The sequence below is a fragment of the Anolis carolinensis genome, unplaced genomic scaffold (genome assembly GCF_035594765.1).
Source record: "Anolis carolinensis isolate JA03-04 unplaced genomic scaffold, rAnoCar3.1.pri scaffold_10, whole genome shotgun sequence".
Classification (NCBI taxonomy): Eukaryota; Metazoa; Chordata; class Lepidosauria; order Squamata; family Dactyloidae; genus Anolis; species Anolis carolinensis.
The window spans coordinates 15,574,534-15,586,467 of NW_026943821.1; the positions used below are offsets into that span (position 1 = coordinate 15,574,534).

General features: G+C 40.6%; 2 protein-coding genes and 1 long non-coding RNA gene across 4 annotated transcripts; 1 reads left to right on the forward strand and 2 right to left on the reverse strand.

Moving 5' to 3' along the window:
* Positions 1-640: 640 nt before the first annotated feature.
* Positions 641-5,722, reverse strand: LOC100552884 (cytochrome c oxidase subunit 6B1). 2 transcript variants are annotated; one of them, XM_008120935.3, is made up of 4 exons: positions 5,585-5,722; positions 2,854-2,978; positions 1,696-1,796; positions 641-888 (listed from the first exon to the last, which is right to left on the reverse strand). In XM_008120935.3, the coding sequence occupies exons 2-4, from the start codon at positions 2,957-2,959 to the stop codon at positions 835-837; spliced, it is 261 nt and encodes an 86-aa protein (XP_008119142.1). In that variant the 5' UTR covers positions 2,960-2,978; positions 5,585-5,722; the 3' UTR covers positions 641-834. The 2 variants fall into 2 exon arrangements, with proteins under 2 accessions (XP_008119142.1, XP_003227720.1); XM_003227672.4 differs by having other exon boundaries at positions 5,580-5,716.
* On the forward strand, positions 5,695-9,267 carry LOC134293818 (uncharacterized). The gene is made up of 2 exons (XR_010000778.1): positions 5,695-5,781; positions 8,413-9,267. It is a non-coding gene; the product is annotated as an uncharacterized LOC134293818 (long non-coding RNA).
* On the reverse strand, positions 6,263-8,431 carry LOC100554838 (vomeronasal type-2 receptor 26-like). Its single transcript, XM_016997528.2, has one exon. It carries the CDS (start codon positions 8,289-8,291, stop codon positions 7,386-7,388), a length of 906 nt encoding a protein of 301 aa, XP_016853017.2. The 5' UTR covers positions 8,292-8,431; the 3' UTR covers positions 6,263-7,385.
* Positions 9,268-11,934: the final 2,667 nt, after the last annotated feature.

Here is an 11,934-nt window from a genome sequence, read left to right on the forward strand (position 1 = left end):
ATCCCAGTAAGACTTGCTTCCAAGTACCCATGAAATACACCTTACAATACAATTCTAAGCATTCTTGACATACTATGTTTACAGCTTGAAAAGTTATACATAATCAAAGTATTATGTATTGACTATTAATTCCAGGTACCCCTAGGTGATTTTAAAAGGTGTTTTCAAACATCATAATAGGATTTTGCTGCTGAATCAGTACTACTAAAAGTAGCACTTAAACATAAATGAAAAGGTTCTCTTCCATATAACAAAACAGTTTTATCTAGATCAAGAAAGGGGGAATTCATAGGTGGTGTTGCCTGCTTAATGATATATGCAATTATAATATATCCAATAATTATCAGAACTCTCCACTGCTTGTGGGAATTGATCAGCTGCAAGTGATGGCTGACCCTGAGGGACTCAGAAATGCTCCTAACCCAACGAATGCTCATGTATATGTTGTTTGAGGAATCTTACACAGTGGAAATTGAGGCTTATGTCAAGTACAGGAGCAAAATATGGCAGGGAAAGGGAAGGAGCAGCTATAGAACAGTAAGCTATATACATGACTCTTGAGGGATGTCCCATAAACATTAAACACTGCACACACAAATGATACAAAGTTAATTCACTGATCCAACATAACAGACATAGCCAAGGTTTTATGCCTTTAATTAGAATTTGCCACATCCAAGACTGGGTACTATTGAATAATGCTATATGCATTATGAAGTGGACAAGACCCAGAGAGAGCAATACTTCAGTTGATCCTTCAGAGTCATCGCACGGAGGAGACTCAGCAGCAAAACAGTGTCCTGAAGAGGAGAGCAAATCGCAGACACAAGACAATCAGATCTTGCCTGGGAAAGTTCCCTCTTCTATGCGTTCATCCCACGAAGCAACCTGCAAAAGATCAAGAAGCTTCTTTGACAATCAGTCCTATTGTCAGGAATACTAGTGGTAAAGTGGCTAGGACTACAGAATTTAAAAAAACAAAATTGCTATTCTTGCTGATAGTTATTAGGGGTTTTTTTTTTTGGTAATGTTAATCTTTATCAAGGACTGTGACCAGGCATTCTAAATAAGGAAGGCACATTATATTATATAACGAACTAATGTAAATCAACGCAAAAATATATAGGTGCTTATTTTTAGTGTTTTCATCACTTTTAACTCTTGTGACAACATTCAAAAGGCTCACAAGGCATCTGTACTCTGATCCCCCTTCATTAAAATAAAATCAGAATACCAATGGCTGGAAGGAATCATCAGGAACAGCATCAGGAACAGACAGTTGAGAATTTCCCAGTCCCTCCTTCACCCAAAAACTTAGGAGTATCCAAATTACCTTTGCTTTACAGGGATGCAGTACAACTTTATTATTGGAGATATTTTTCATCCTCTTTTAATAATGCGTAATAACACAGAAGGTTCCCCTTGCTATTCACTATAATGCTGAGCATACAAAATTTTGACTCTACATATAAAAAGCTTATATCAAATGGGAGCATAACATTGATTATACTTCTATGTCATTTTAAGTGATGCAAGATACTCTCAACAATGCAAATGGCATTGGAATGACTGGTCAATAGAACCTCATCTAAAAACAGATACAGAAGTATGTTAAGCACCAAACAGATCCCCTACTTTGTCCCTTTTCTCTCACACACATGAATTACTTATAACAGTTTAGTTCAATTTCCTTACCCAAGAAATAGGGCAAAGGGACTTATACACCCTTTTGTACCACTGACAGACATAAGGATCTTGTCCCTTGGCATTCATGGCTTTCTCACAGCGATGGAAATCTATGGAGAAAGATGTTTCCATTTTTAAAAAGATTTATTTTAAAAAGACATGACATGCTTTAAATGGAAGTCAGAATGCTATTTTAAAAAAAAATAAAAGGAAAATTAGTGGCCAAACACTCATGATATCGTCCTTTATTGGAGTGGGTTTTGATGTCTTTTGGCAACAGATGTAGACTATCTACAGTAGATTGAAATTTAGATTTTTCCCACATTCAAGATGTATAAATAGTCTGACTTATAGCCAGACTATTCGGAAAGCAGCACATTAAAGAATAAACATTATCATGGCATAACTGTTTATGGACTTCAGGCAGGGCTGTGGAGTCGGAATCCAGTGGCAGAAATACACTGACATCAGCTTGACAATAAAAATGTATAACAAGAGACAGTAAATATATCATTTATACTTATATCTAATCCTTTAAACCATTTATTAAATACCTAGTTTGTTGAATATTTATTTTCATGAGGATTTGGGTAAATTTAATCAAACACATTTTATTAAGTAACCTGATGATTCTCATGGTAATTATTAAATAAATTGTGCTACTATATTAGTTCTATACATGTGCTATTATTAATTCCTATACACTTGTCATTTATGAAGGAATCAGTCAGTAGAAAAATAAGAGGAAATTTAGGCTGATTCAATGGTTTGACATTGGTGTATGTCATTCTTCTCTTCCATGTCTTTTCCCACTAGTGCATTTTTATCTCTTGGTCTATGTTTTGAGTCCATCTAACCATCGAGTCTTTTACTACTTCCTCTTTCATGTACCAAATCAGTAGATTTTTGTATAGATTTTCTACTGTACTCACTTCACAATTTTATTTTAGTTTCCCAGCTCCACAGTTTTAAGCAGGCTTGCACAGGATAATGTGAACTTTGCATGCAATATTCAAAAAACAATTATTTCACAATCTAGACTTGATATCAGAAATGTGTCAAAAGGATTACCATATTTAAAAAGTCTTGGTTTCTGACAATTCAATGGTCAGAACAGTTGACATTCTCATAAGCGTGCAAATATTCACAAACATGAACTATACGAACCCAGATAGTTTTGCCAGCAGTTCCGTGTTTGGTTTTGATTGGGGAACCTGCTATCAAAGGGAGCTGTCTTATAGTTCTCCAGCTTGGTCCTGATATCTTCAGCCATATCTTCTCTGAAAGTAAAGCTGAAATAAGCAAAATGAAATTGTTATGTTTTACAACGCTGTCCAAAAGAATGCTCCAAGATCTGTGAGTATAAAGCAGATCAAGAATATGTTAATAATTTTTAAGAAATGCACACATAAAAGTACTTCTTGTGAATGGATCATGTTTCCTAATAGTATTTTTATCCTCAAGCAGAATTCCAACAACTTATGGCAGTATTCATATTACATGAAGCAAGACATTGCTTACAAGCCATTAGCTATCTGATACATACATAGGTAAAGGTAAAGGTTTTCCCCTGACGTCAAGTCCAGTCGTAACTGACTCTGGGGGTTGGTGCTCATGTCCATTCCTAACCCAAAGAGCCGGCGTTGTCCGTAAACACCTCCAAGATCATGTGGCCAGCATGACTGCATGGAGCGCCGTTACCTTCCCGCTGGAGCCTATTGATCTACTCACATTTGCATGTTTTCGAACTGCTAGGTTGTCAGGAGCTGGGGCTAACAGCAGGCGCTCAATCTGCTCCCGGGATTTGAACCTGGTACCTTTTAGTCTGCAAGTTCAGCAGCTCAGCGCTTTAACACACTGTGCCACCAGAGGCCATACGTACAGTTAATCAATGCACTAAAGAAATACTATATTAAAATAACCCACACCACTGGCAACATTTAAAACTCTATCCTTAAATTAGAATGAATGCTTCTATGGCATGAGATATTTCATAGGGAATATGGGGATACTATCTAGTCCACATCAGAAGCATGATTAGCCCCTTACAGTTTTCTCATAAATTATGTCACGTCCCTGATCAAGGATTAAGATGGTGTCTAAACTAATCTTTGTCAAGCATCAAATCAGCATGTGGCTTGATGTGCTCTGATGGGAATCCCTCTTCAAGCCTCTACAAATGCCTTAGATGACAGACAAGCAAAACTGAGGCTGGATTTACACTGCCCTATATCCCAGGATCTGATCCAAGATTATATGCTTTAAACTGGAACATATCAGTCCCCATTGCCAGAAAACCTAGAATAAACAGATAATCTGGGATCCGATCCTGGGATATAGGGCAGTGTAGATCCAACCTAAGAAGAGTACTCAAACAGCATGCATGCACCATACTGTACAACACAGATATAGAATCATAGAGTTGGAAGAGATGTTGTGGGCCAGTCCAACCCCCTCGCCAAGAAGCAGGAAAATCCCATTCAAAAGACTCTGACAGATGGCCATCCAGCCTGTATAAAAGCCTTCAAAGAAGGAGCCTCCACCACACTCTGAGGCAGAGAGTTCCACTGCTGAACAGCTTTCACAGTTAGGAAGTTCTTTCTAATGACCCTCATCCTGTCTCCTCTCAGCCTTCTCTTCTGCAGGCTAAACATGCCCAGTTCTTTAAGCCGCTCCTCATAGGGCTTGTTCTCCAGACCCTTGATCATTTTAGTCGCCCTCCTCTGGATACATCTCTACCTCACCTATAGCTTTGCACTTACCAAGGGCCTTTATTCCTACTATACAGATTTTATCCCTTGCCCCAACTCTGAACATGTCCACGGCACTGGTCAGTTGTTGGGATTATTGAATTATGATGTTCAATGTTTTTATATATTTTACGTATTAATTTTGGAATGTAATTTTATGCTATCTATCATTGTGTTTTTAGGGCTTGGTCCCTATGTAAGCTGCCCTGAGTCCCTTTGGGGAGATGGGGCAGGATATAAGAATAAAGTTATTCTTATTCTTATTATAGATAAACTAGGACGCGGAGAAATAGGTTCAAATTATAGGAAAGGAGGTTCCACCAGAACATGAAGAAGTCCTTCCTGACTAAAAGAGTTGTTCAACAGTGGAATTCTCTGTCTCGGGAGTGTGGTGGAAACTACTTCCGTGGAAGCTTTGAGACAGAGGATGGATGGCCATCTATCGGGGGTGCTTTGACTGTGCTTTTCCTTCATGGCATGTGGTTGGACTGGATGGCTCATGTGGTTTCTTCCAACTCTATGATTCGATTATTATTTTACCTGCCTAATGTAATATTATTATAAATTATTATTATTAATAATTATTTCCTATTTCTGCTTTATATGAATTTCTAGTACGCCAACAAATAATTACAGTAGAGTCTCACTTATCCAAGCCTCGCTTATCCAAGCTTCTAGATAATCCAAGTCATTTTTGTAGCCAATGTTTTCAATATATCATGATATTTTGGTGCTAAATTCATAAATACAGTAATTACAACATAACATTACTGCGTATCGAACTACTTTTTCTGTCAAATTTGTTGTATAACATGATGTTTTGGCGCTTAATTTGTAAAATCATAACCTAATTTTATGTTTAATAGGCTTTTCTTTAATCCCTCCTTATTATCCAAGATATTCGCTTATCCAAGCTTCTGCCGGCCCGTTTAGCTTGGATAAGTGAGACTCTACTGTAATTGCAAGTAAGCAAGCAAGACATCCGAAGCTTGCTTGAGGCACAAAGGCCCGCCGGGCAAGGAAGGCCCCTAGGGCGCAAAAGGAAGGCGGAACTGGTTGTGGGGAGCCGGGAAGGCGCCTTCGGGGCCTGGCCTGTTTCTCTCTTTCAATCGCTCTCTCCCTGCCTTTTCCCCGCCTCGTTACCTCACCGCAACGGTCACCACAGCCCGGCGTCTTCCTCCTCAAAGTGACTTTCAGCCGAGACCTGACGCACACAGCACATAACCCGGAACCGAAAAAAAAGAGAGCGACAGAACGTTCCCGGAAACGGTGGGCACAGAGGACCGGAAATGAGGTCATCTTGCCCCACGCAAAAGAAAACAAAAATGGCGAACCAAGCGAGAGGGTGAGCTGGACCGACGCCGGAAATAGAAGAAATGGGCCCTGTCGCTTTAAGGCAAGCCTGGGCCAAGTTGGGCCTTTCTTTCCAGGTGTTTTGGACTTCAACTCCCAGCATTCCTCACAGCCTCAGGCCCCTTCCTTTTCCCCCTCAGCCGCTTAAGCGGCTGAGGGGGAAAAGGAAGGGGCCTGAGGCTGTGAGGAATGCTGGGAGTTGAAGTCCAAAACACCTGGAAAGAAAGGCCCAACTTGGCCCAGGCCTGTTTTAAGGATTTTTTTGGGACTTCAACCCCCAAAAGTCATAACGTAATTTGACGTTTAATAGTTTCCCTTAATCACGTCTTATTATCCAACATTTTCTCTTATCCAACGTTCTTCCGGCCCGTTTATGTTGGATAAGTTAGACTCTTACTATATTTGTATTCCACCTTTTTGTCAGTTCCAGGACTCAAGACAGCTTAGCAATGTTTTTAAGAAAACAGACAAAATTTGACATTATTAAGACATATTTATTAAGACATTAAGTAAAAGGTAAAGGTTTCCCCTGACGTTAAGTCCAGTTGTGACCGACTCTGGGGGTTGGTGCTCATCTCCATTTCTAAGCTGAAGAGCCGGCGTTGTCCATAGACGTCTCCAAGGTTATGTGGCCAGCATGACTGCATGGAGCGCCATTACCTTCCCGCCGGAGCAGTACCTATTGATCTACTCACATTTGTATGTTTTCGAACTGCTAGGTTGGCAGGAGCTGGGGCTAACAGCGGGTGCTCATTCCGCTCCCAGGATTTGAACCTGGCACCTTTTGGTCCACAAGTTCAGCAGCTCAGTGGTTTAACACACTGTACCACCAGGGGCCTTATATTAAGACATACAATAGGTAAAATGTAATTAAACTATACATTAAAATCAATTTAAAAACATGCACACTATTTTTACGCCCCAGGTCTAGGCAGTCAACTTGGCAGGCTCAAAATACAGGCAAAATGGACACAGGTGTTTCATGATCAAGAAGAGAAGATTTATTACAGACAGTTTAGAAAAAAAGGAAAAGGACTGAAGAAAATGGCATGTGTGTGAGGTGCCATTTACTATCTATTATAGGAGGAACATATGCTGTCTTTTAGAACAATAATTTTATAATTTATCGTATCTCTGCCAGCTAGCATCATCATCTCATGATTCTTCTGGCCCATGAGGGGTGGATATCTGACTTTCCATCACTTGCTTGGCCCAGTGGGTATGGCTTTGCTTGATCACATCATTTACTACTTTCTAAATATGGGCATGTGGGCATTTTTGGTAAAAAGCTATCAATCATGCATTGATTACAATTGGTCATTCTATCATAAGCAAGGAGAAGTGGGTAGAAGCATGAGTATTCAGTGCATAATTCAGCAATTTCTACACAATGGTGTTTCGGAAAAAAACCCTGAAAGTTCGATTTCTGTCTCACACTACAAACAATACCATCACAGAAAACACACCATATAAAACGTCCTTTCCTATCAACATTTAGCTCAAACAGAGCTATCGCCTTTATATGAGACACCCATTAGCATTTATTTATCTCTAGAAATGTGTTGTCAAAGGCAGCCCGGAAAACATACAACAACCCTATCTCTGGAAATGTTTGCTGATTATATGTGCTTTCTGGTCCTTATTAGGATAGAGTAGAATAATATAACATTTTGGAAAGAAGATGCAGCCAAGTAGCCCAGCACTAGAGGTCAAAATAGAAAAGATTTCTACAGCCACTGTATATTTCCCCTTGGTGCTGAGATAGGCTGGGATGAAGGATGTCCAAACAGTGCAGAAAATCAGCATGCTGAAAGTGATGAACTTGGCTTCATTGAAGCTGTCAGGCAGCTTCCTGGCAAGGAAAGCCACAATGAAGCTCACCAAAGCCAAAACACTCATGTAGGCCAGATTGGAATAGAAGGCACTGGTTGAGCCCTCATTGCACTCCAGGATGATGTGTCCAGGCTCTGAGTAGAAATCGGCTTCTGGGAATGGAGGGGAAGTTCCCAACCAGATCATGCAAATCACAACTTGAATGAGAGAGCAGACCATCACAAAGAAGTATGAAACTCTAGGTCTCAGCCATTTTCGTGTACCGCTGCCTGGCTTTGTGGCCTTGAAGGCCAGAACCACAGTGATGGTTTTGGCCAAGACTGTAGCAAGAGAGACAGAGAAAATGATTCCAAACACTGTTTGCCGAAGAAAGCAGGTCCTATTACTTGGTCGTCCAATGAAGAGCAAAGAGCAGAGGAAGGAAAGTATGAGGGAAGAGAGGAGGACATAGCTGAGCTGCCGGTTGTTGGCTTTAACTATGGGAGACTCTCTGTATCTGATAACGTTTCCTAATATTAGCGCAGATAAGAATGAAAAAGATACTGCAATGAAAGCTAATGCAATTCCCAAAGGTTCTTCATAGGAAAGGAAAGTGATGTTTTTTGGGATGCACTTATTCCTTCCTTTGTTTGGATAGCGATCCTTTTTGCAATCCACACAATAATTCATATCTAGAAAACACAAATCAGAGGACACTTATGTGTTTGCCTTTGTGCATTTCTCTTGGCTGAAATACTGGCAATATATCTAAGGGCTATCTTACCTGTCTCATTGGATATTTTTCCTCTAGGACATTCAACGCACTGGAAGCAACATTTGGATTTGCCCTTCAAAGGTATCTTCCAGAACCCAGGTGAACATTTATGGCTGCACACAGAATGTGGTGGCTATGCATATTCAATGAGAAAAATTAAAATAAATGTAAAGCAATTATTTTTGTATAACATTTTAAATTGAAATGGCTCCCATAACAACCGGTCCATGTACAAAGGTTTCTGAATACTTTGGTAAGACAAACATCTAATGAAGATATAAGAGCAAAGTCCTTTTCATTTGCATTCTGAATATTGGGATTTCTTCCTCAAGGACACTTTCTGTGCATCACTGTTCTATGCTTTTCAGAGTGTCAGATGCCAGATGAAAAAGCTTCATTTTATGGGGAATTCAAGTTGATTTCAAACATTGCATTTTAGTTTGAACTGGTTCATGAGTTTGTGGTTTTTTTAATGCCACTGATATTTGTGAATTGATGCATTGTTATATTTTAAGGCCAATTCAATAATTTTATCATTCTATTCCACTCAAAACCCACTTTTGTTGGAGAGCACCAATATCTGATTTTTAAAATAACCCAAAATACCATCTAATTATGAAGTTATGTGTCATGACTTACCTGGAAGAATTTGTTATTCCAGAAGGTCATCTCTTCATAAATAGCAATATTGTGATTTTTTGCAGAGTGAAAGTTCACTTCCCCAACTTTCACACTGAGAAGGGAGTTATTGGGGAACAGGACCCAATTTAAAATATCGTAAGTTACCATGTGTCCAATCCCATCAAAAATGGCATCTTCCACCGTAGTTTTGTTGTAAAATATATTTTTTACGAACCAGTGCATCTGAATATAATAAAGAATATAAGTATGCATTGTGTATTATGAAGTGTCCAAATCCCATTGTTTCAAAAATGTCTTCTTCCCCCCATGGAGCTGGCAACATGGGACGCTTCCCATATTGTCAGATCAATACTAGCTCCATGGAGGGAGGCCGCTTCTATCTTGCCTGGATTCAGTTTCAATTTGTTTTTCTACATCCACCTATTCGTTCAGAAATGACTTGCTATCTCTAGCTGAGTCTATTTTTGAAAGCATGGAGAAATATATTTTGCTGCCAACAGCATACTGATAGCACCCTGCCTCATGCCTCTTAATAATATCACCCAGTGGTTTTGTAGCAAATGTTAAAAAGAATTGGGGAAGAGAATACCCACTTTTGGGATGTCACATGGCTCCTTTTTTTTGAGGAACATCACCGTTATTTGGAACCTTCCTGGGAGGTACAATCAGATCCATTGTGCCTCCAATTCTAACCCCCTATCTCAGGCATTCCAGAGGATACCATGGTCAAAGGTATCAAAACTGCTGAGAGATATAAAAGCACCAACAGAGACAAACTCCTGTCAGTGTTGAGATGGAGATCATCCACTAAAGTAGAGGATCTCAACATGGGGTCCCCAGTAGGCTATTATGCGAGATATTTTATTTGCGAAATGGTTATTAAAGACACCACAATGAACTACTGAAGGTACTAGCAGTGGGTTCAGAGGGGATGGTACCTAGGTTAAGCGTCGCACCACTCTGAATAGCTCAGCTGGATATGAATCCGCAGACGCAATACATGCAGAGAAAAAAGCTGTATTTGCTGCTAATACTGCCACTTTATAGGAGCAAAAATAGTCTCTATGGACCTCTTCACATAGCCCTTTTGGGCTATGCCATTGCATGGGGCCCCGTGCGCCCTTTCTCCTTCCCCCATCACATAATGGGGATGGGACAATGTCCCTATCAGATGGGGAAAAGGGCAGCAACGCGCATTGTCCCGCTGCCCTTTCCCCAACATACAGGGAAAGGGGTAGGAAAGTGTGGTTAGCTCCATGCTTTCGGAGCTTCCACCCCACGTTGGGAGGAATGTGGGCAGGGCCTTCCATGCTTTGTGTGATGATGCACAGCTGGCCCTGTCTTGCCATGCAGCAAAGGAGCAAAACGGGGCAAAAATTACCCGTGTGAAGAGGTTGTTGATTGTGTCTTGTGACATAAAAGTTGAGTTTTCTGCCGTCTGTGCTCTAGTCACCCTTTCCATTTCATTATCTTGATAGTCTCTGTATACCAGGGAGCCTGGTTAGGATGTTTGGGAGCAATCGTGTCAATAGTCCTGGTTAGATTTTGATTCCATTTACTAACTAGGGATTCAACAGGATCGTCGGTGATACTAGCCATAGAATCCTCTGAGGCCTCTTGGAATCTCAAAGGATCCATTAGCCTTTGAGGGCTGACCATTTTAAGGTTCTCCATCCTTGCATTGAGCCATGGCAGCTCAAGTGATATACAACTGAATCCTGGGAGTAATGGTTTGATAAAGCATCCTCACTCTTCAGCAGAGATGGCTATTGTGAAACTACATCAACCAAGATCCCATTATATGGAGCCATGGGGATTAAAGGGCTGTCAAACTGCATGAATTCCTAAGTGTAGAAGCACTGGGAGACTTACTCAGGACTAAGAACCTCATCACAAAGGATACAGGATTCGCCATACATTATAGTGAATCCATGGAGTCCCTGCTCCATCGCTCAACTTACCTGGGACCCCATCCCACGAGGAAAAGCGTCACCACACAGCTTCTCAGATTGATTCAAAGGCAACATGGGAATCCTCCCATGTTGCCACTGCCACAGCATACGCCACTTGCTCTTCCCTTTCGGCACAGAGCCTGGCTGGAAATACACATGTCGTGTAATGGGATCCATGTTGAAAGTGAAGAGCAAGCAGCATACGGCAGTCAAATTAGCCCATCTGATGACCTTCAGATTTCAATGGGATTTGCAAATATAAACCCCTTTACTTGCCATGGCAGTTACAGTGCTGTCAAGGGAGAGAAAGGGTTCCGTTTTTGCAGCCCACAGTGAGCATCACATCCCTCCATTTGTCCCTCTCCAGTTGCACAGCAGGAGTTTAATTCTTATGGAAAAAAAAGCTAGATGGAAGGGTTCGGAAGCTAAAATATGATTCTTAAGCATTTTTATAACTACAACTTTTAAGACAACATGAATCTTGGTTTTGGATAAATTTAAAATAATGTCATACAGAAATTCTGCTTTATTCCTGTCTTGGGAGCCTCCAAGGTGGCTCAAACACTTGTGCTATAATCTTGTTGTCAAGGTGAAAGGACTGACCTGCCATAGAGGGATGTTCCCAGGTTTCAGACCATTTCTCCCCCTTTTTTGCTTCGATCTGTCTAAATGAAGATTGTGCAGTGCCTTGGCTACCGCAAAAACCGCTTTGTAGATACTGTAACTCAGGGGGCTCATGTTCATCTCAAAATTTGATACAAAGGGACCATCCAACTTCTCCTGGCCACTGCATGACCTAATTCCTAGCTTTAGTGGCTGTGAATAGGGAGGAGGCAAATTGCAGTTGAATATTTGGCTCCAGAAAGTCTTAATGAAAATATCATCCAGATATTTGTTCAGAGTCACAGACTGGAGAAAAAATTGGAATCCTGGAATCTCTTTTTGATGGGATGCAAAGGATAAA

Coding starts and splice junctions, on each gene's coding strand:
- LOC100552884 (XM_008120935.3), bottom strand. CDS start 2,959: ATGGCTGAAGATATCAGGACCAAGCTGGAGAACTATAAGACAGCTCCC. Junction 1,797..2,853: donor CTGCTGGCAAAACTATCTGG/GTTCGTATAGTT, acceptor CTTTCTCCATAG/ATTTCCATCGCTGTGAGAAA. Junction 889..1,695: donor CCCTTTGCCCTATTTCTTGG/GTAAGGAAATTG, acceptor GATCTTTTGCAG/GTTGCTTCGTGGGATGAACG.
- LOC100554838 (XM_016997528.2), bottom strand. CDS start 8,291: ATGAATTATTGTGTGGATTGCAAAAAGGATCGCTATCCAAACAAAGGA.